General features: G+C 40.4%; 1 protein-coding gene across 2 annotated transcripts in view; it reads left to right on the top strand.

The window, feature by feature from the left end:
• Positions 1-687: 687 nt before the first annotated feature.
• Positions 688-23,206, top strand: part of atf6 (activating transcription factor 6) — a 47,811-nt gene continuing 25,292 nt past the window's right edge. Inside the window, exons 1-9 of one of the 2 annotated variants that reach the window (XM_061683407.1) lie at positions 688-875; positions 4,551-4,627; positions 5,237-5,318; positions 5,983-6,080; positions 7,396-7,519; positions 7,608-7,667; positions 8,104-8,304; positions 11,531-11,688; positions 21,670-21,855. In XM_061683407.1, coding sequence (XP_061539391.1) covers positions 779-875; positions 4,551-4,627; positions 5,237-5,318; positions 5,983-6,080; positions 7,396-7,519; positions 7,608-7,667; positions 8,104-8,304; positions 11,531-11,688; positions 21,670-21,855 — 1,083 coding nt within the window. In that variant the 5' untranslated portion in view covers positions 688-778. The remainder of the gene's footprint in view (positions 876-4,550; positions 4,628-5,236; positions 5,319-5,982; positions 6,081-7,395; positions 7,520-7,607; positions 7,668-8,103; positions 8,305-11,530; positions 11,689-21,669; positions 21,856-23,206) is intronic. The other variant, XM_061683408.1, reaches the window with a different exon arrangement.

Below are 23,206 nucleotides of genomic sequence, written 5' to 3'. Positions count from 1 at the left end.
TGTGTGTGTGTGTTTTTTTCTTCCAGAAGCGTGTATCAAACAAGTGGCCCTTCATATTAATCAGTACACAAGAAGTAGCTCTCCAACAATTTTAGTCTCCCCTGACCTAGGCCAATCCCACAGGTGCTGGTTCTTCTGGTTAGGGGCATGCTGAATTATGTGGCTGTGTTTCCAGAAAACCCATCTTTGTTTTTAGATGGATGGAACTTTTTAAATAAAAAAAAAAAATGCAATAATAAATTATTAAGGACTAAATACTTAGTCTGAAATTCACCCCTATTTTTCCAGCGTACCTAAATGAAATGATATCATACAAAAATGTGTAAAATACTGTAAATTCCCAAAAGCCTCATACCTGTCTGAATACCTATGTGCCTTGATTGCGCTTTGATTATTAGTGTTCAATGCTGCTTTTTTGTGTTGTTCATTCAGTCAATATTGTAATATTTCGTTTCTGTGGACTATTTGATGTGCCTTTTTTTTTCATTGTAGTTTAATAAGTGGGGGGAAAACGTTAACTAATCTAAATTTCGTTCACTTTCAGTTTGCAGTGCCATTGCCGCCAAGTGGTAATTCCGAGCAGCGCGACCGTTTGTTTTATTTTTTATTTTTACCTTTTGTCCCTCCCTGGCCGCCGTCAACTCATAGTATGTCAGACGTGTAATTTCTACGTCATCAATAACACTTTCCTTCCGGTCGGTTTCGTTTGAGGAGCACAGTTTGATCACACCTCGATACAAGTTCAGAACATTTAACCTACTAATGAATTTGATGGAAGATGTCGTCCGACTTAACGTTAGACTTGGATAACCATAAACCTTGTTTCATGATGAACCCGGAAACCGGCTTCTCCATCGACCAGGGAGACGAGTGGGGTAAGTTTTTTTTTTTTTTTTTTTTTTTGATAGCAAGACCTGCTGGAGAAGATGTACGTGTCGCTTACTATCTACCCTATGAACAAATGAACACGACCTTACTACTCACGTTTAAATAAGAATAATATAAGACAGAACGTTTGTTTGATCATTTAAAAATGTAATTACTTGCAGAGATTTATTGAAATAAAGTGTTGCATATTGACATTTATCTGTTTCCTACCTTGTTAAATCATTGTTGATTGTGATTGTGATAAATCATTAACATGATCAGTGTCCTCACATAGATGATAGTGTGCTACCGGTGTTACTTGAGCTTCATATTTAGCCGGTGTTAGCATGCTAACTGGTTGTAATATGATGTAATACGTTGTGTCGGAAAGCAATAACAAGCAAGCTGTACTTGTTTTGTCTTTCTTGTGTGTTTGTACTTTCACTAGCAAAACAATGTTATATTGACCAATTGTCTGCCTATGTTAGTATGTTTATAATTAATATATGTTAATAAGAATTTCAATAAAGATTTGTGGAGGGGAAAACAAACACGGTTGGTTCCACAGTGCAAATTTTGACATTATTACGATCAAATATGTCACTTAAGTTATGACTTTATTGATTGGATACTCAACAGTTGTCGAATTTATACACTTAATCCAATTAATCCCCACTACGAAATGCAGTTGGTTGCAAATAAAAAATTGGAATTCTAGCTGCACCTTGTTTTGCTGCACAACACACCAAAGCAATTACGATAATGTCTTTTAAATATGCTCATTAAGAGGACTTTTCCTTGCTTTCATCGAAGTCAGTGATTCTCTGTGGTACGTACAGTTCAATTGTATTGGAATTTATTTGCTTTTTATGAATAGTTTGTTTATCCGTTTGTTGAGGTAAATTGGTTTTAATTTTCTGTGCAGGACATTTTAATTGAATCATTATTTAACCACAGTTTTTAAAAGATCGTATTGAAGCCCTGTGTTGATGTTTAAACTGTGGGTAATGTTACAGTGGCTTGCAGCAATGTTGAATACACTTTGTAGAAATGAAACCCATGACAGGTTAGACCTACTATTATACAACCCCACTTCCAATGAAGTTGGGACGTTGTGTTAAACATAAATAAAAACAGAATACAATGATTTGCAAATCATGTTCAACCCATATTTAATTGAATACACTACAACGACAATATATTTAATGTTAAAACTTTATTGTTTTTAGCAAATAATCATTAACTTTGAATTTTATGGCTGCAACACATTCCAAAAAAGCTGGGACATGGTCATGTTTACCACTGTGTTACATCACCTTTTCTTTTAACAACATTCAATAAACGTTTGGGAACTGAGGACACTAATTGTTGAAGCTTCGTAGGTGGAAGTCTTTCCCATTCTTGCTTGATGTACAGCTTCAGCTGTTCAACAGTCCGGGGTCTCTGTTGTTGTATTTTACGCTTCACAATGCGCCGCACATTTTCAATGGAAGACAGGTCTGGACTGCAGGCAGGCCAGTCTAGTACCCGCACTCTTTTACTACGAAGCCACGCTGTTGTAACATGTGCAGAATGTGGTTTGGCATTGTCTTGCTGAAATACGCAGGGGTTTCCATGAAAAAGACGTTGCTTGGATGGCAGCATATGTTTCTCCAAAACCTGTATGTACCTTTCAGCATTAATGGTGCCTTCACAGATGTGTAAGTTACCCATGCCATTGGCACTAACACAGCCCCATACCATCACTGATGCTGGCTTTTGAGCTTTGCGTCCAAAACAGTCCGGATGATTCTTTTCCTCTTTGGCCCGGAGGACACGACGTCTCACAATTTCCCAAAACAATTTGAAATGTGGACTCGTCGGACCACAGAACACTTTTCCACTTTGCATCAGTCCATCTTAGATGAGCTCGGGCCCAGAGAAGCTGGCGGTGTTTCTGGGTGTTGTTGATAAATGGCTTTTGCTTTGCATAGTAGAGTTTCAAGTTGCACTTACGGATGTAGCGCCACACTGTATTTACTGACATTGGTTTTCTGAAGTGTTCCTGAGCCTATGTGGTGATATCCTTTACACAATGATGTCGGTTTTTGATGCAGTGCCACCTGAGGGATTCAAGGTCACGGGCATTCAGTGTTGGTTTTGGGCCTTGCCGCTTACATGCAGTGATTTCTCCAGATTCTCTGAACCTTTTGATGGCATTATGGACCATAGATAATGAAATCCCAAAATTCCTTGCAATTGTACGTTGAGGAACATTGTCCTTAAACTGTTTCACTATTTCTCGCGTACTTGTTCACAAAGAGGTGAACCTCGCCCCATCTTTGCTTGTGAATGACTGAGCAATTCAGGGAAGCTCCTTTTATACCCTTTTTCGGTATATATATATATATATATATATATATATATATATATATATATATATATACCCAATCATGGCACCCACCTATTCGCAATTAGCCTGTTCACCTGTGGGATGTTCCAAACAGGTGTTTGATGAGCATTCCTCAACTTTCTCAGTCTTTTTTTCCACCTGTCTCAGCATTTTTGAAACGTGTTGCAGTCATAAAATTCTAAGTTAATGATTATTTTCTAAAAACAATAAATCAATTTGAACATTAAATATCTTGTCTTTGTAGTGTATTCAATTACATATAGTTATCATATAATAACATACTTAAATATAATATGATTTGAAAATCATTGTATTCTGTTTTTATTTGTTTAACACAACGCCCCAACTTCATTGGAATTGGGATATTACAAATGCGATGTCATTAACTAGTACAGTTAAACTGTTCATGAAACAATTTTCTCAAAGGAAATAATTTAATATGGAATTGATATATCAATATCATTGTCCAATTGTTGCCATCATAAATCCTAGCTGTACAAAGGCAACTTTTAAAGGGGCACTGACACGTTATCTCAATTATCTGTATTATCACAATATCTCTAAAAGAAATGAAAACAAAATAAAAACCCAGATACATGTAACCCAATGTGCTTTTTGACATTAGAAATTGTGAACAGCTACAACCAAAATGAATTTTTACACATGCAAAATCCCACAACATGAACTTAAAGTGATTAAGATGACAGTGATATATATTCAACAGCAGTACTAACCGTTGAAAATGTGTTAGTTTGTTGTTATAGCATAGGAAAAGGATGTACAATGCTGCATACCAAACCTATGCAAAGCTAAAATAAAGAAGAAAAAAAAAAACACTCACCATTTGATGTGTGACATGGGCTTGCTGAAAGTGATTTCATGCATCATATTTTCTAACATCAATCACTGTCATTGCATGTGTTGAAAGAACTTAAATTCATAGTGCAGCAAAAAAAAAAAAAAAATCACAATTAGTTACAATTAATTTAACTTTGATGACCTGTGGGAGGTGAGATGCTTCACATTAACATCAAGGTTGATTTTGCAGTGTACATTCATACCTTTAAATATCGCTGTAGCCATCTTGTACTGAATAACCAGAACGGTGTTAACCAGTGTTCCCTCCCCTACCCCTACGTCTCCTCCCCTACGTCACGTCTCCTCCCATACGTCACAGAAGTTTGAGTTGTGGTTCTGTTGTCATCACACAATTGAATACAAGCATATTGTCTTCATATATGTGTGTAGCATAAACGTTTGTCTTTGCAAACACTATTTCTTTTTCTTGCAGACTTCAGTCTTTTTGATGAACTTGATTCCCTGGGGGATGCAGACGATTTGCTGAAAGCCCTTCAGAACGCGGACTATGTGAGTAATGTTTGTTATAAAATTTGAGTTTCGAAAGAGCAGCGAGCAAATAAAGCAAGCTGCATAACATAGTCAAAGTTGAACGTTACTAATTTGGATACCACCTGTCTGAATTGAGTGCCTCAATTTACAAGTTTTTTTTTTTTTAATTAAAAGCCACTGCTGCATTTTTCTTCTTCTTTGCTTTGGCTTGCTAGCATAAATTTGACATGGTTAAGCTTCAGGCTTTCCACCCATAGGTGGCGGCAGCGATCTTCACAATAACGTGTAAAAGTACAAGTACTGTAACTTGTATTTTGTGCTCGTGTGTGTGTGTGTGTGTGTGTGTGTGTGTGTGTGTGGGTAGGTAGGTAGGTAGGTATTTTGCCAAAATTATTTTTTTCTAACTATGGGTCCTAACCTAACAAAGTGAGTGCAGGCACACAAAAAAATGTGAAAATGCATCCCTCAGTACATACGATGTATGTATAAATAGCTATTTGGCACGCTCAGAAGTAAAGCGTGTCTTCTGTACAAAAGAGCAGTTGTATTTATCTTTCTGCCTACAATATGTATGCATGCACCAAGTGGAGTGCTTTGCCATAAGAAATATGTATTTTTGTATTTCAGACCTGCGGGGCTCCAGAACTTGCCTTTGATATTCCCATACCTGAATGGACTGAAGGCTACTACACAAACAACGCCTGCACAGGTACAACATACATGCTGACACATCTCCATTGGATTACATGTACACAAGGGGGGGGGGGGGGGGCAAACATTTACTTCCCTCTTTTTTCCGAGGGGGGGGGGGGGGGTGTTTGGGCCATACATCATCAAGAAGAGAAGAGAGTAGAATTTTTTTTAATCTCTGAAATGTAAAGAATTGTCATTTTTGTTCATCTTTTGCCCAAAGATTCATTTACAGTGACAATGTCGTATAAGTTGACTCAAAATCGGCATTACTGTTGTATAAATGGGATAGCATTTTATAATGTTTTGTTTTGAAGACCAGCTGAAGCATTCCCATTTTATTAAACATTCCATGTTTCAACACATTGACTGTTGTTTGACTTAAGTTTTGTGGTTGCGGCTTCAAGGGCAAATGAATGCAGGTTTATACAATTTCTTAAATGAAAGTAAAGTAATAAAACAAATATGGAGACTGCCCTTTTAAAAAGTCTCTTCAGAAATCTTACGAGCTTGATGTTAATAGGTCTGTTTTGATTTAACTACAAGCAAAGCAGGTGTTGGGTATTGATAAAGGGCTTGTTAAACTTAGTGGCTCGAGGTGAGGCCTAACGAATAAGTATGTTAGTTGCGCTCACACATTGTCTAAGACAGTGTCCTGTGTGTCTTTGTCCTTGTGCATCCAGATGGTGAGGTGAGCACGCACTCTCTGTCACCTTCTCACACCGTGAGCTCCGTCCCCTCCCCCACAGCTGCGGAGGCGCTGTCCCCCTACTCCTTACACGTAAGTCCAGCGCCTTCACACCTTCTTAGTTTTCTCCTTTTGACTCTTCTTTCCATTGCTAATTTGACCCTCGCTTCCCCCTATCTCTTGTCCGATTTACATACGTACACAAATCCAGATGGTACATAAACATGGACAGATGCTCTTGGCTGACGGAGACGCATCTACTGAACACTTGTGTTCGCTTCACTCCTGAGAGACACTTATTAGCAAAAGCCGTGAACACCTTGTCAGCTTTGTATTTACCGTCCATCCTAGCGGGACCTAGCCTCATTTTCGTTTCATTTAATTCAAAAAGTGTTGACAGTTTTTGGCAAGTTATCACAATTTAAAGAACGGATGATGTTTTCACACTGTCGAAAAGACAGACTTTTCCTTGTGTCAAGTTATATCCGCAAACCTAACAACTGTAATCCAATCCAAGGACACAATAGGACGTTTCATAACGTTGATATTTTTATCTATGGAAAGATGAATACTCTTAATAAATTCCAAAAATCAGGGATTTAATATACATTTATACAAAAATGTACCTACAGCTTGAAGCCCTTTTATGGGATGTGCAACCATATTGGATAAGTTGTCAAAATGGATGCCTTGCTGTAGGGCAGTAAACCCCCAGGATTTTCACACAGTTGAAATTAAATATCATACAAGAAATGTAACTATTCTTTAGTCACACTTTTCAGTCAGTCTTTTTATGACTTTCAGAATTTTGCATTATCATTCTATTCATTTTATTCCTCTGTCATTGCATGACCAGTAAATCATTAAATCAAGTCATTAAGAGTTTTTCATGAGGGCGTTTATGGTATTAACTGCAGAATGGGTCAGATTTTTATTGGCAAAGGCTTTATTCGCTTTTTTATAAGTCAGTGGAACCTTGACTTACAAGTTGAATTAGTTCCGTGCCCCAACACGTAACGCAATTTACTTCAAAATCAAATCAATTTTCCACGTTGAAATAAATTGAAACGTCATTAATCTTTTCCAGCCCCCTCAAAACCACCACAATTGTTTTGTGATTTTCAATAAAGAAAAATAGCACATTATAGTGTTAATATAAAAACATAATAAAAGTAAAAAATGTTGTGGTTGTCTGCTTGTTGTGTTCAATAAATGACTGCAAGTGCATCGGTGAGTGTGGCATATCTGAGGCTTTAAAAAAAAAAAAAAGGTCTCGTAACTAGGGATACCCGTGAGTCGAGATACTACCGTATTACATTTTTGAAATAAACTTATCTCATGATAAGGCATGCAGGGTTCTTTTGGACACCTTCTCTGCAGATACTGAATGCACATATTCTCCCTGCAGGATGAGGCTTTTTCCCCACAGTCTCAGCCTTCCCCAGTGTCTGTCTGCTCCGAGTCCAGTGGGTTTTCTGAAATCCATCCCCTGGCGAAGAAAGCGCTGAAGAGGACCAGCCAGACTGCGCGAGGTGAGGAAGCAACCGCCGCAACTCTCATTTCAGTTTGTATATGTTGTTCTGCGCGAATGATAACAGTGGTGTCTTTATATGAAAACAGTGTTTGGGGAACCGCTTTGGTCAGATGCACAGCAGGAAAACCGCCGCACAGTCTGTCACTGTATGGTGTCCTTTTATTTTCTACATCTTCTTCCAACTGCAGTATACTTAACCACTCATACAACTTATAGTCAAAGTCGGGGATGTCGAGCATAATTTTGTCACAGGCCACGTTGTAGTTGTGGTTGCCCTCAGGGCGCTGGCGATCATGGTGAAATTACATCAAATCAATATCACAGTTCAGTTCATACATACCTTAGTTTTAAGGTCGTGATTCGATTCATATTAGGTAAAGATAGACTGATAAGACATGTTTATTTATAAACATTTGTTTGTAATTCAGTTACTATTGAATCTAAAATGCATCAACCACACCTGACCGTGATACCACCACTGTGACGTATATGAAATTAATCACTTAATTCCCTTTACTCTATTTGCAATAAATTATATTAATCATGTCCTTTTATCTCTTTCCCTGGCACACGCCAACACAGCCAAACCAGCACAGTCAAGCAACAGGCGCATTCAGATGAGCGCCAAAGTTTCCATCCAGCCCAAACCGGTGATTGCAGCTGTGGCCTTGGCTCATGCAGCTGCTCCCCTGCAGCCCAAGACAATCATCATCCAACCCTTACAGACCACCATGCTGCCTGTGGTCAAAGCTCCAATCAGTATCCAGCCAGCGCCCTCTCCAGGCATGAGCTCACAATTGCAACACTTTATGTCACACTGGATTGTATCAGACAAGTGTGTTCTGTGTGTTTTATCATTTGGAAAGCCACATCCATTGCCGTGTTTTTACTTTTGAGTTTGTCGACATGAAAACAAAAACAGCTGTATTATCAGTGTTCATTACACATTTTTTTTCACATGAGCAAAATTTGTACTATAACCAACAGAGGGTACTGTTGATTCACAGTTGAAAGTGCACCATTCTAAATGATCAAATCATGTCATGTGTGTCTTTCTTTATTTAATGGTCCCGTATTTTGGCTATTTAAACATCCATCGAGTGACTCTCTAACATGGACATATTAGAAAAATGTCAATTTCATAAAAAAAAAAAAAACCCTTGGTTTTGTCATACGAGTGTCCAGCAAAGGCCCCTCTGACGGCTACTTCTGTTTGACCCATTTTTGTATCCGCTTTGTCCATATTTGGCTAAGACCGCCCCCTTCCCTCTGATTTGTTACCTTCGTGAAGAAGACCCATTTGTGAGCGCACACGCGTTTGTTATGTTGACAGCACTGCCTCAGAAGCAGAAAGGGAAGGCGGAGATATTCGCTAGTGACGTAGATAAGCTTGAGAAATTCTAATGGCCTGATTTCAGGCCTCTCGGCAGAAAAACGTCTTGAACTCAGGAATGCATGGATGATTTTAATCCATATTTCAAGTTTACTGAGGCACCATAGAGACAATAATACATCCGAAATACTAGGAAAATTTGGTTTGGCAAATATGTCTCCTTTAAAAAAAAAAAAAAAAACTTAAATACTTTGTCACATAGTGCTGGGTCATTTATCATATCAACTACATTTATTGATTTGTACAAATGCATTTTAATAATACTATAGATTATTATTTTTTTACATAAATTACAACATTTGATTCAAATGTTTTCTCTGGGTATTCCGGTTTCCACACACCTTGCTAAAATGTTTTTGTTAGGTGAATTGAAGACTAAATTGTCCTTTAGTGTGAATGTGTAAAGACTGGTCTTTATGTGCCCTGTGATTGGTTGGTGATCAGTCTAAGGGTCTGTCAGCTAAAGCCAGCTGGAGTAGACTGCAGCTCATCGATGACTCTTGAGGTCAAAGGGTATAGGAAATTGATGGGAGGTTTTATATTTTCAACACCTAGGCCAATGTAAATACTCTTCATCCAAGTTGGCGGCGTGTATACTGTACTAACCTTTTCTTGCCATGAATTTTAACTTGGCTCTTCTTGTCTGTAATAGCTGACTGAGGCTACAGATGGCCAAGTCTGATACATGAAACTTTTGCACCCGAGATCGAAGTCTAAAGTTGCCTGCTCTTTGTTTTAGCATGTTCTCCTGATTATTCACATAGTTGAGCAATTTGCATCAATCGGTTAGAAGAAAAATGACAATAATGTTCTCGTTATGTAGTCTGGCATGGGCCGTAATGTACTTTATAGAAAGAACGCACTGGTCTCTTGAGGATTTTATATTCATTGCTCTAATTTTTAAGTGTTTGGCGTCACACACACTAATTAGCAGAGCTTGCTAACTGACGGGCTGTTTTGTATTAAGAGTTGCTGGGTTACTTTGGGGAGTGATTCGTGGAAGTCAGTGTGCCTGTGGGGCTACCTCCTACTTTGTGCTTTCTTTTGTGACATTGCTGGGTTACGCTCTTGTCAAATGTAACCTGTGTTTTTAAAATGTGGCCACACGTGTACATTTGTGTGTGCTCTTCCACGTAAACTAACACGTCTCTCCACTTGGAATGTGGTCGTTAAAAAATAACATCACAGATAGTAAGCTTCTCTTCCACCTGTACACATAGTGTTGGCCGTTAAAAGGCGAGGGGTTAATGGAGGTCACCTGTGGTGAGGGAGGTTCTGTACCCCATCTGAAACCAGAGGCTCTTTAAACAGAACACTGATGAGACTTCTATCTTGTCCAAGATGACGACAAGCCAAATTGTTATTGAAATGATTTCTCTCAAATTCACCAGCCACCTCACTCGGTCCAGATTTATCGTCTCATTTGTTCCAATGTAATGGATATAGAGTTATTAATCCAACTGTGAGTATTATGTCTGAAGTTTGCAGTGGTGTACGACTGCACTGTGTGATGTGCCCCCTCTCATCCATCCCAGCCATTTGCTATGACGCTTATCCTCATTAGGCTCGTGGACGAGCTGGATGGTGTCGATCCCAGCTGATTTGAGGCGAGAAGCAGGGTACACCCGGGACTGGTCGCCAACCAATCAGATGGCACATAGTTGTTTAATAAACCTAACATTCATGTTTTTGACTGACTCCAGCTCAGGTTGGTCATTTACCACACGGTTAGTTAAGTCTGAGTGTTTTCTCCATGCTCCTTGCAAGTGTTTGAATTTTTTTATTTGTGTGGTTGGCTCATTGTGCCTGGCTCAAAGAGCATTGGCGACTGATGCTTCATTTTTTCCCACTTCCCTTGAGGGACAGTTGTATTTGTGTAATGGTTGGCTTCAGCTGTAATGTGGGCGCCAAAGCAGACACAACAACTCTTGAGCAATTAGGTGGACTTTATTCACAAATAAGGGCGCGTGCAAGCATGAAACACAACACAACTGAAGATTAAAAAAAACAGAAAACGATGACAAAAGGTCGTCGCAAAAATAATTAATATTGACTAAGATGAACTAAAGGAGGCGGACGGAGCCACAGAGGAAGTAAGTTACCTATATAAAATGAAATAACGCCAAAACACAGCGGTACTTACTAGAAGGTGCGGACAGATGAATCTGGCACCTTCCTTCCGCTGTGTCAGAGTTTAAATAACACATGGCAATAATTGCGACAGGGAAGCTGTGCTCACCAGCACTCTCAAAGGTGACTTTGGAGACAAAATAGGGGAACTGGAGGCAGGGAAAAAAGGAACATAACAAGATCGTCGCTATTAATTCAAAATTTGTCTCGCCACATAAAGCAAGAAATCGACAAAGCGATGGTTCACAACTCCAAAAAGTTGTAAATTGGGGCAATCATAAGTCACGGTACCACTGTATTTGTGTCACTAAATTGATAAAAAGAAAAACAACACGCTTGCTTTTCATTGAACTGCGACAACACTCAAAAACGATCTAAAAACTTCTTGATTAAAAGAAAAAGTCTGTAGGTATACGAAAATGTGTCATCTTTTAAGTTCGTGTCTTAACTACACAGTATTGTAACATGTTTTGTCTCTATGTTTAGGCCAGCCCATTGTGCTGTCGCAACCAAGCCAGTTGCTACACATCAATACCCCCCAGACTGTCACTGGCAGCGTGGTCTCCATGCCAGCACTGGGCCAGGACAGGCCTGTCGTCGCGCCGCCAGTGGTCACGCTTCGAAGCCCTTCTTCGGATGACGATGTGAGTTAATGGGTTTTAACACCGGGGTGGAGTAGAAATGCTGTGTTCCGTGCCTGACACAACAATGTCACATTTGCCACTTGTTGCTAGGTAGAGTACAAGCATAACTGCCTCAATGCCAGTGAAAACAATGGCACACCCACTAGACCCCAACATAGAGTTGACTATCCATCCATTTTTCCATACCGCTTCTTCTCATTAGCGTCACGGCTTAGCTGGAGTCTATCCCAACTGACTCTGGGGCGAGAGGCGAGGTACACTCTACACTGGTTGCCAGTCAATTCCAGTGCGCATATAGACAAACAACTGTTCTCACACCTATGGACAATTTAGAGTCTTCAGTTGAACTACAATGCAGGTTTTTGGAATGTGGGAGGAAGCTGGAGCGAACACCTGGCTATAAGCCACGGAAGCTTTGGTAGAGCATCTATCTATCCATCCATCTATTTAACCGTACCGCTTCTCCTCACTACGGCCGCGGGCTTGCTCAGCAGGGGGAACATGCAAACTCCGAACAGGAAGGCAGCAGAGATTCAAAACCTGAAACTCAAAACTGTGACACAGACAAGCTCACCACTAGTCCAACTTGCTCCCAACACGTACTCTAAAGGCAGTGTTTGCCAACCTTGATTGAGCCAAGGGACAACACGGCACACCACTGCTTAAAAAGTACACAAAAGTAATATATATACTGTTTGTACAGTGCTGAAATGATGATCTCATCTCAATTTACTTACAAATGTACTCACTCAGTGTGAAATCTGAGCCTGTTGAACACAAAACTATGATCTGTTGTCTGAATGGAAACTGGTTGATACACAGGTTAATTGTACCTTCTGTCATCTAGTGGAAGTGCATTTAATTAATTAATTTCAGGCATTCTTCTGACATAGATAAACAAAGATATTTGGACCTACTAAGTGAAGTTGGATCATGTTAGACAGCACACCTGATCATCTCTCACAGCAGCACACTGTGCTTGGGAATAATGATTAGAGGATACATTAATTTATACACATTCATTTTGTAATGAAATCAGTACTCTGTATTACATTTAAAATACGTATGAGAAAGACAGACAGAAAAACTGTAATTTTTGGGACTTCCATGTGACCCAAGCACTTAAATAGTAACTTTTGGTTATGATCCGCATCTGGAATCTATACGTTTTTAACGGACATAACATAACAATAATGTGTAGTTTTAAATAATAAAGTAGAGCATCCTCCTCGTTAAACTCCAACTACAAAACGTTTCCTGCCTGTCCAGATTGTTTATCTCCGTTACACAGAGCCTCAATGTTGTTTCGGGCTTCAGTCCACAGCGCCACAGCTCGTGATGGCTTGCTCTCGTCTGACCTTTTGATGATTTGAGAAATGTTCTCACAGTTCTGTTTGTCGCCTTTTTTTCCTGGGAGATGGGTTTCCACATGCTGTTTTCCCCTGTGCTGTTTAGCTTGGCGTCCATGTTGCGATAACGTTTCATTTCGGCGCTTGCATGAAGAGCTCTCTTATTCGGAAGAAGCAGCAATTAGGGTAATGAAGTTGTCATTTCAGAAATGGGGACATAATTACTTGAGTTTGTCTTTCGGCGTCTTTATTTTAGGCAAAAAGAAAAAAACTGTTGCGTGCCACACCGACACCAAGACCTAGCTTTTCAGCTCAGACAACAATTTACAAAGGGTCCCCGCCTTCAGCCACCATCCAGCTCTCTGTGGTGAGCCCATGGGATGGGGGGCCCGCGCTGGCTCTTGGGGCTTTGCCTGGCCGGGCCCCATGGGTGCAGGTCTGGCCACCAGGCGTTCGCCATTGAACCCCACCTCCATGCTTGGCTCCAGAGAGGGGCCCCGATGACCCACGTCCGGGCGAGGAAAAAATTATATACAATAATATATAATACAAAACAGATGAGCTGTCTTCAACTATTCATTAGAATTACGGTACCCCTGAACCAAACACAAATGACTTACAAACTTCTGATTTCCTTATGAGTGTAACCAAATTTGCACAGACCCTGCATTTTACAACCCCTGGAGGCCAAAACAAATATGGTCTGAAAGCCATTGAAAATAATAACCATGTCAATAAAGCTTACAAAAGACAATAACTGGACACACTCAAATCAGATACTGCTTTGTCCATTTAAGTATAAAAAACTTATCAGAACTTATCATGTTAGAAAGAGACACTTCTCACACTTTGAAAACTATTTACAATGATTGAGAGTCAAATAATGGAATTTGTGTGTGGGTCGTACATGCTGGTGGCAAAGCTGTTCAACCATGAAATTCAGCACACTGGTGTACCCTGTGGTCCGGATCGCATCCAATGTCACATGCCTGTTAAAGATAAACTTTCTGTGCCAGGTGTTAGTATCTTCTATACGTGTGTGTATATATGTGTTACTGTATTGTGACCTATAGTTAGGTTATATAAGCCTGCGTGTTAAACGGCTGCCAACGATTGCATGCTTCGGACAGGTGTTGTGCAGGATGAAGCATTTGCCACAGCTGTAAACAGCCACCAGGGTTACGTCCCTGCTATGGAATGCCGCTCTTGCACAGCCGGAGGATTTGGCTGCTCCAGAATGAAACTCTTATCAGCCTCAACTATTCTTCCATTGTCAGGATTAGGGGATTTAGAGGAGACCCCAGCAGTGTATTGGGTGGTGTGTGTTTTGATTGATAGTTTTGTGTGTTGCAACAGGATATCTCCTGTTTTTTATTTATTTTTTTATTTTTTTCACCCATCTTACTGTGAAATATTGAGGCTTTTCGACAATTTGGTAAATGGTAAAGTGGCATAGGTGAGTCTTTTCACTACATTTCCTAAGTGCAATTAAATGATAAATAATGTGCAAATAATATGCTCTACATGTCAGTGATTTTCAAATTGTGGTACGAGGACAACCAATGGTACACAGGCTCCCTCTAGTGGTATGCAGAAGTAATCACTGAAATGTTCAAACTGTGCATAATGTTAAAGAAGTTTATATATATATATACACAGTACAGTTCAGTTGTATTTAACTTTGAAAGATGATATATTTGCATTTAATCATTTTTTAATGTTATTTTTAAACATTTATTGAGAAGCACAGTATTTATGTTTAAACTGCATAATGCACAGTGGCAAAGAAATATTAAATGTACTTTAGCAATAAAAACCTGTGCCTTATTTTTTGAGGAACACTTGGGCCTGCTATGCTACTACATTATAATGTTGGTCATTATGGTGGTACTTGGAGAGCAAAGTATTTTTGAAATGGTACTTGGTGTCAAACGTTTGAGAACCACACCACTACATTAACTACAAACTGTAAGTACTTTGAACTTATGGCAAAAAATTTGTTGAACATTGTTGCAATGCAGCAGGGTTGTAGTACAATTGCTTTGTTTTCAGTTTTTGCAAATGTACTTACTTAAAACAGCGCACGTAAAATAACTGTTTGTAGCATACATCATCCTGACAGAGTTGGCTCATCCCCCTCCCTTGTACACAATCTCATTGTTAAAACATAAACAGTAAAAGAATCTCGCTCCGATCTTGCTCTCTTGCAGTTTTTCCCTAACGTTTAACACTGCACACCCCATTAACATCCTGACAGATTTGATGCACCCCCTCTCACACCCTCCCAAAAAAGTCAAAATATAGCAAAGATATCATAAACCATTGCCTTGGCTATCTTGCTCTTTTTAAGAGCCTGATTTGGTTAGATCCCAAATAGCAGCTGCTAAATTGCGCATTCACTCACTAACAGATTGTGTGCGCATTTGGCAACAAGTGTAGTAGTGGTGGAGACCGCCGTATTTAAAAAAGGCTTTTGCGCTTAAAGTAGCTCCGTTGGTTTGCACCATGGAACATTTGGGAGAGTATCGCAAGCACAAAACGAAGTTTGAAGTTATGAAATTGGAATTGTCAATGGAAGACAAACAAACAAATTACCAACTTACACAATAGAAATCGATTGCTTCCATAATTTTGGGGATGCTACCAACCACATAAAAGCCATGTTTTGTTTGAGGTAACTCACTCAAGAGTCAGATATGCCCATCCTGCGTAACATTGCGTTTAAAACTTAGGAGAAGTCAGCACCGATTGTCACTGTGCTAAAATGACTTCAGACACAAGGAATAGCCGAGATGATGCTTGATGATGCAGAGTTTTCGTCATTGGTGAAATGGCATGACTCCTTCTTGTGACTGGCTCCATGTCAGCCCTATCAATCAGAAGCTCCCAAATTGCATTGTTGGCTCGTCACCTCTCCCCTGCATTTACTGTACCCTAGAAATATTAAAACATAGCAAATGAAGGCACCAGGCATCTATCTTGGCCCTATCGCAATCTTTTCCAAACATTTTAAGATGGGCACCTACAGAGCGCTCGCTCGCTCGCTCACTCACTCACTCACTCACTCACTCACTCACTCACTCACTCACTCACTCACTCACTCACACACACAAACCTAGCCAAAAGGCGTAATTTTCAATTAAGAAAAGGTGATGAAGTGAAGTTTGAAAGAGTGAGGTACACTTCCCCTTGGGGCATCAGAGGACTTCAAGTGAGGCACAGCAGCTTGAGAAAAATAAAGACAACTTTAGCTAAAGGCAATATTGACCCATTTGTAATTGACATTGCATGAAAAGGGATAGACAGTGTGTGGCTCAAGCAAACGAAAACTGATATTAATCCGATTAGCACTTTGCAAACCCTTGCAATATGTAAAGTATATTGTATTTGTTTCTAAATTCTTTGAGCTGGCAGTCATCTCACCTGTATGTGCACTCAGGCCACCGTGGTCGATGTTTATGACCTCCAGTAAAGTCCACAGACATGTTCGCTTCAACTTGTTAAGTGAGCCCTATCCACTTATGATGGGCTAATCACACACTTCCTCCATAGGTAACACTTCATCCGCACAATTGCACACAAGTATGACCGCATGACCCGCTGACAGCTGTTAGCAGCTGGTCCCCTATGCGGCACTTTAAAAGACAGCTAGAGGCATGTAATCCACTCATGGGCAGACTTAAAGTGCTTCTATGGTTAGCATGGTACTCCACATGAACATTTTCTCAGCATCAAAAATACAACCGTCTTTTTTTTTGCCCTGCTCGGCCTCACTGTGGTGTCGAGGTGACATTCACCTCGCGCTCCACTCCCTGGTAACTGCGTAGCTGTGGCCTTCCCAGGCTCACTCTTGTGGCACAATCCCAAATCGAGGCTGGGAGACTGAGGAGTTTCTCAGGAGACAGAACACAAATACAGGGATCCAAATAATCACCACCAGGGCTATTTATCCTGAGATCTTGGAGAGTTTACCCCAGGGAGTGTGTTAGTATTTCATACCATGGTAGTAGGTTCTCTCTTGAAATGTGGACTTGTCAGACCACAGCATACTTTTGCACTTTGCAACAGTCCATCTCGGATGAGCTCAGGCCCAGACAAGCCAGCAGCGTTTCTGTGGGTTGTTGCTATATGGCTTTGCATGGTAGAGTTTTAACTTGCATTTGTAGCTGTGGCGACGAACGGTATTAACTGACAATGGTTTTCTGAAGTTTTCCTGAGCCCACATGGCTATATCCTTTACACAAGTATGCCTCACTCTTCCAAAAATGTTCCCCTCGCTCTTCCACTTTCTCTCTGTGATGTGCACACACTCACGCCCAACAACGGAGTGTTCTAAAGCGGCCATGCGAGCCCAAAACTGCCAGTCCACACACTCGCTGTCAAGTCCAACTTTAAAAAGATGAGTAAATCCTCCCTCCTCGCTCTTCTGCCTTTCTCTGGGCACACCTGCGGACTATCTAAGAGAATATGTGTTTTCAGGGCTAGCTAGCTAACTGCACATTGCACTTGCGCCAGATAACTGCTGATTCAAATCAAGGCACCCAAATTCTTATTTAATGAGGAAGGGGTGACTCTTACCAGGGCCTCAACTTCCCCGAGTGTGTCATTGTGCCCCGTTTTAGCCACTGAAATGTTAGTTTTTTTGCTGTATTTCCACAACTGAGTACTAATTGGTTCTCAGTCTTTGTACATTTTTACAACAATTATCTTTAAATGCACAAGCAACTGTTGGAACACAAAAGGTTTGTCTAACTTTAGAATACTTTTTTTTTCTTAAAATTTAGGTTGGCTTTTGAATTATACAAATGTGGCTCAACTTCGCTTTCAAGTCTTGGCCTCCTGTATATCGGAGATGTTTGCGCGTCTCTAATAGGAAATCATTTCTCAAAAGGATGACACGCTCCACAAACACATCCTTCCTCACAGGCCCTCAAAGCATGTTAATGTAAATAGTTTGCAGCAGAACCTGTATCGTGTGCACTGAAGGACTCTGGCTTGTGTAGGAGATGTAGGGGTGACGTGAACCCTTCAACACATCTCATCATTTGTATTTTGTAGTAAACAGAAATGGGACTGATGCATCCTGACTTCTATCTCGTGTTTCTTTTTACTGGCACGCTTGTCTCCGTCTTTCACGCCAACTTGCTGCTCTTGTCACGCTCCTTGTTTTGTCACACCTCTTGACCACAAACACCCCGAAGATGAGTAATGTAATGAAAATTTACCACAATGGGCTGCAACATGTTACCAGATAATTATTTTTGTCTTTGGACATTACTAAAGGCCTCTTTATACTCCCGCGGTCGCATCACTTGACCGACGGATTGGCCCGCGCAGCCCCTCTGCATAGCTTGATGCGCACACGGCAAAAATTGTCGCTGCACATAGAATGCTGCAGAGATCATCTCTTGTGATAGGTCCGTTTTAGTCACATGCTGTGATGATGCTCCCGGTTCCACATAGCACCGACGCCGCCGCCTTCTCGATCGATTTTGCAGCATAATTAAACGTATCATCTGGTCATCTAGGTCCATTTGTTCTAGAAGACTCTGTTCCACGGTGGCCATTGTTGTTGCTTTGTTCCTTGTTACAGAAAGGAAAATAAAAACGGCTACCAGCAATGACCAAAAATGCAGAGGAAACTCCACCCTGTGGCGTCCTAGCCAATACCAGCCGTAGCGACACCCCCGACTTGGAGGAGAACTGCAGCACACTTTCAAAACAGCGTGTGTGGGTTGCGCTCTAGTATAAAGGCAAACTGCGTGCGGGATAGCCGCACGCAGTCACCGCAGTTGCCGCCTGCGCGAGTATAAAGAAGCCTTAAGCAGTTTGTGGCTCATTACCCAAACTTATTTTGAATGCATTGTTCCAAGTAAATGTCAATAATTGTACATTTGTGACCTAAATCTTTAGTGTACATGGGACAGAAGCTTCAGTCTTAAATACATTGGTACCTTGACTTTTTCCTTTGTGTCGTGAGTCATTAATTAATTTAAGTTAGGAGTGATCTTTAGATTCACCTACTGCCCCGGGGAGGTGAAAAGAAATGGAGCACTTTAGGTACTGTAATCCCCTCGTATGTGAACAAGGACAGTTACAATGACTCATGCACTTTCAGGGCTGGGACAAACCTTAAAACACGCAAATAGAAAATGAGAACACTCGCAAGGAGCGTCCAGACGCTCACACTTAAGACAAAGCAGCCGAGCTGAGTCCAGACCCTGACATTACTGAATAGGCCACGCCCCTTAAAGACACACATCCAACACACGAAAACCATTGTATTTCTTTACATTCTCTTATTTTGTTTCTATACAATTAGGTGCATACAACACACGAAAACCAGTTTCCCCCTTACATTCTTTTGTTATGATAAAATTAGGTGCTATTTTTCTTCATTAAAACATGCTAGACTGTGAGTATGCCTCGTTTAAAGGGAATGTAAGAAGCTGCTTTGATTGGGGCCGAATTAAGTCTGCTGTGTTTTACTCCCACAACTGCGCAGACGGCCCCCTTTTTAAATACGCCTGCTCCGAAACCTAGTCTAACCCGCCCCCATGTAGACTTACGCCACCCATCTCGCTGTATTTACACTTGTCATAATAGAGCCCTTGGCATTCCCCAGTACAGTAATATAGAAAATATTGCCACAACAAATAATGGCAGAGGAGATTTTTAAGTGCCACTGTGAAATTATGGCTTTGTATTTAGATATGTAATATACAGTGGGTACGGAAATTATTCAGACCCCCTTAAAATGTTCACTCTTTTTTATATTGCAGCCATTTTCTAAAATCATTTAAGTTAATTTTTTCCCACAATGTACACACAGCACCCCATATTAACAGAAAAAAACGGAATTGTTGAAATTTTTGCAATTTATTAAAAAAGACAAACTGAAATATCACACAGCCATAAGTATTCAGACGCTTTGCTCAGTATTTAGTAGAAGCACCCTTTTGAGCTAATACAGCCATGAGTCTTTTTGGGAATGATGCTGATGATGTTTTTCACACCTGGATTTGGGGATAATCTGCCATTCCTCCTTGCAGATCCTCTATAATTCTGTCAGGTTGGATGGTGAACATTGGTGGGCAGCCATTTTCAGGTCTTTCCAGAGATGCTCAATTGGATTTAAGTCAGGCCTCTGGCTGGGCAATTCAAAATCAGTCACAGAGTTGTTCTGAAGCCACTTCTTCGGTATTTTAGCTGTGTGCTTAGGGTCATTGTCTCTTTGAAGGTGAACCTTCGGCCCAGTCTGAGGTTCTGAGCACTCTGGAGAAGGTTTTCGTCCAGGATATCCCTGTACTTGGCCACATTCATCTTTTCTTACATTGCAACCAGTCTCCCTGTCCCTGTAGCTGAAAAACACACCCACAGAATGATGCTGCCACCACCATACTTAACTGTTGGGACTGTATTGGACAGGTGATGAGCAGTGCCTGGTTTTCTCCACACATGCCACTTAGAATTAAGGCCAACAGTTTCTATCTTGGTCTCATCAAACCAGAGAATCTTCTTTCTCACCATCTTTGAGTCCTTCGGGTGTTTTTTGGCAAACTCCTTTCATGTGTCTTGCACTGAGGAGAGGCTTCCGTCGGGCCACTCTGCCATAAAGCCCCGACTGGTGGAGGGCTGCAGTGATGGTTGACTTTCTAGAACTTTCTCCCATCTCCCGACTGCATCTCTGTAGCTCAGCCACAGTGATCTTTGGGTTCATCTTTACCTCTCTCACCAAGGCTCTTCTCCCCCAATTGCTCAGTTTGGCCGAGCGGCCAGCTCTAGGAAGGGTTCTGGTCGTCCCAAACGTCTTCCATTTAAAGATTATGGAGGCCACTGTGCTCTTAGGAACCTTAAGTGCAGCATAATTTTTTTTTTTTTTTTGTAACCTTGGCCAGATCTGTACCTTGCCACAATTCTGTCTCTGAGCTCTTCAGGCAATTCCTTTGACCTCATTATTCTCATTTGCTCTGACATGCACTGTGAGCTGTAAGGTCTTATATAGACAGGGGTGTGGCTTTCCTAATCAAGTCCAATCAGTATAATCAAACACAGCTGGACTCCAATGGAGGTGTAGAACCATTTTAAGGATGATCAGAAGAAATAGACAGCACCTGAGTTAAATATGAGTGTCACAGCAAAGGGTCTGAATACTTATGGCTGTGTGATATTTCAGTTTTTATTTTTAAATAAATCAGCAAAAAATTCAACAATTTTGTTTTTTTCTGTCAATATGGGTGCTGTGTGTACATTGAGGAAAATTTACTTCAATGATTTTAACAAATGGCTACAATATAACAAAGAGTGAAAAATTTAAGGGGGTCTGAAAACTTTCTGTACCCACTGTAATTATGTAAGACTGACTAGGGACATTTCATCACAGGAATGAGAATCTATTTAGAACATGTATCAACATGTTGTCACACAAGTGTGAGGACCGAATGATCAACAGCCCAGCAGCATGTGGCTTGTGTGGGCATTCATTTCATTTGCACACTATAGCTGCCCCATTTTCTCTGTTTGGATAGGCGCTCCCCAAATGCATCCAGATGTGATGAATCCTGCGACATAAGTCTTGTTCTTTTATTGTCCCCCGCTCTTGTTTCTGTCTGTCCCACTTTTCTGACCTAAGACAAAGTTTTCCCAGAGACAGCAGCGCATGATAAAGAACCGCGAGTCCGCCTCCCTGTCGCGGAATAAGAAAAAAGAATATCTGCTATCGCTGGAAGCACGCCTGAAAGTGGCGCTGTCTGAGAACAAGGTGCTCAAAGGCGAGAACGGCAGCCTCAAGAGGCAACTGGAAGGCCTGCGGAGTGAGGTGAGCATCTAGATGTTGCCGAGGTACAGTCCAAAGCAAGGCAATGTTACACTCTGTGGAGGGGAACACAAAAGTGGTACATTTACTCGGATGCTGTACTTGGACAAGTAGAAGTACACGACCTTAAAAAAGGAACTCTGGTGAAAGTGGAAGTACTGATTTGACTCCTTAAAAAATTAGAGAGGCTGAAATGTAATTAAGGGGGAACTAAGCCGAAGGTGTCAAAAATGTTTGACATGGCATGGCAACATTTTGGGCTGTCCATTCAAGGAGGGCTTGAGGTATGGCCACAAACTTTTAATACGATAAAGTAGTAACCTAGTGGTTATAAAAAAAAGTGTACCCTACACTTTCATTCCAATATGACAGGGGTACGTACGTATGACTGCATATATGTACAGTTGTGCTCAAAAGTTTGCATGAGGTGGCAGAATTTGTGAAATGTTGTTTTTTAAAACAATTTTTAAAATATGACTGACTGAACAACAACCATCATTAATTTTTTTATGGTGTTACGGAAGCAGACAGCATGTTTTGTTTAATGATAATGGTTTTCTGAAATGCTTGACCGTTTAATTTGAATCCCATTAAAATAAAATTAAACGTGTTTCTTCGTTTTCTTTAAAAAAATTTACCCATCTTACGAATTCTGAATGGGTAATCAAACGTATGAGCACAACTGTGTGTTTTCTAATTTACTAAATAAAAGTAGGGCTGTTAATTTCAAAATAAGAGCAAGTAAATTAAAAAAAAGGATTACTGTGTTCAAGTAAAGTGCTAAACTTCAGAATAATTCTTTGAAAATAAAAAAACTAACAATACAATACAAAATCATGCATTGTAAAAATGCATTATAAATAGGTAGAAGGGTTTTCTAGAATTTTGAGGTCAACCTTGGGGGTGCGTATTATACATGAGTGTGCATTATACATGAGAAATTACGGTATTTATTCTTAAAAAAAAAAAAAAAAAAAAGTTCAAAGGGCAGCGATTTTTAGGTCTTTTCACTCTTCGTGACTGCAAATTCGCAAGAATGTGACGCATGTTCACAAATTCCTGCCCGCTTTATTTACTAAGAAAACCATACAGCTAGTAAATATTCAGCAACACATTAGTAAATATTCAACAGCAACAAGGTACCTATTTGATTTCATTACATGTACAAAAGCTACATAATATACCATGGTCAGAAACATCAACTACATGTACTGATTGAATTGTGAGCCGTTCGTGAGTTCTTTTTTGCAGATCTTTTACGTCAAGAAATTAAGAATATGTATAATACTTTTACTCGTCGCTACACTTCCTCTGAAGGCCAGGATCGAAGGATTAAATCGCTCTCAATATCTGT

The sequence above is a fragment of the Phycodurus eques genome, chromosome 8, assembly GCF_024500275.1.
Source record: "Phycodurus eques isolate BA_2022a chromosome 8, UOR_Pequ_1.1, whole genome shotgun sequence".
Lineage (NCBI taxonomy): Eukaryota > Metazoa > Chordata > Actinopteri > Syngnathiformes > Syngnathidae > Phycodurus > Phycodurus eques.
The sequence above is the reverse complement of the archived record's forward strand: the minus strand, read 5'-3'. Positions and strand labels throughout refer to the sequence as shown.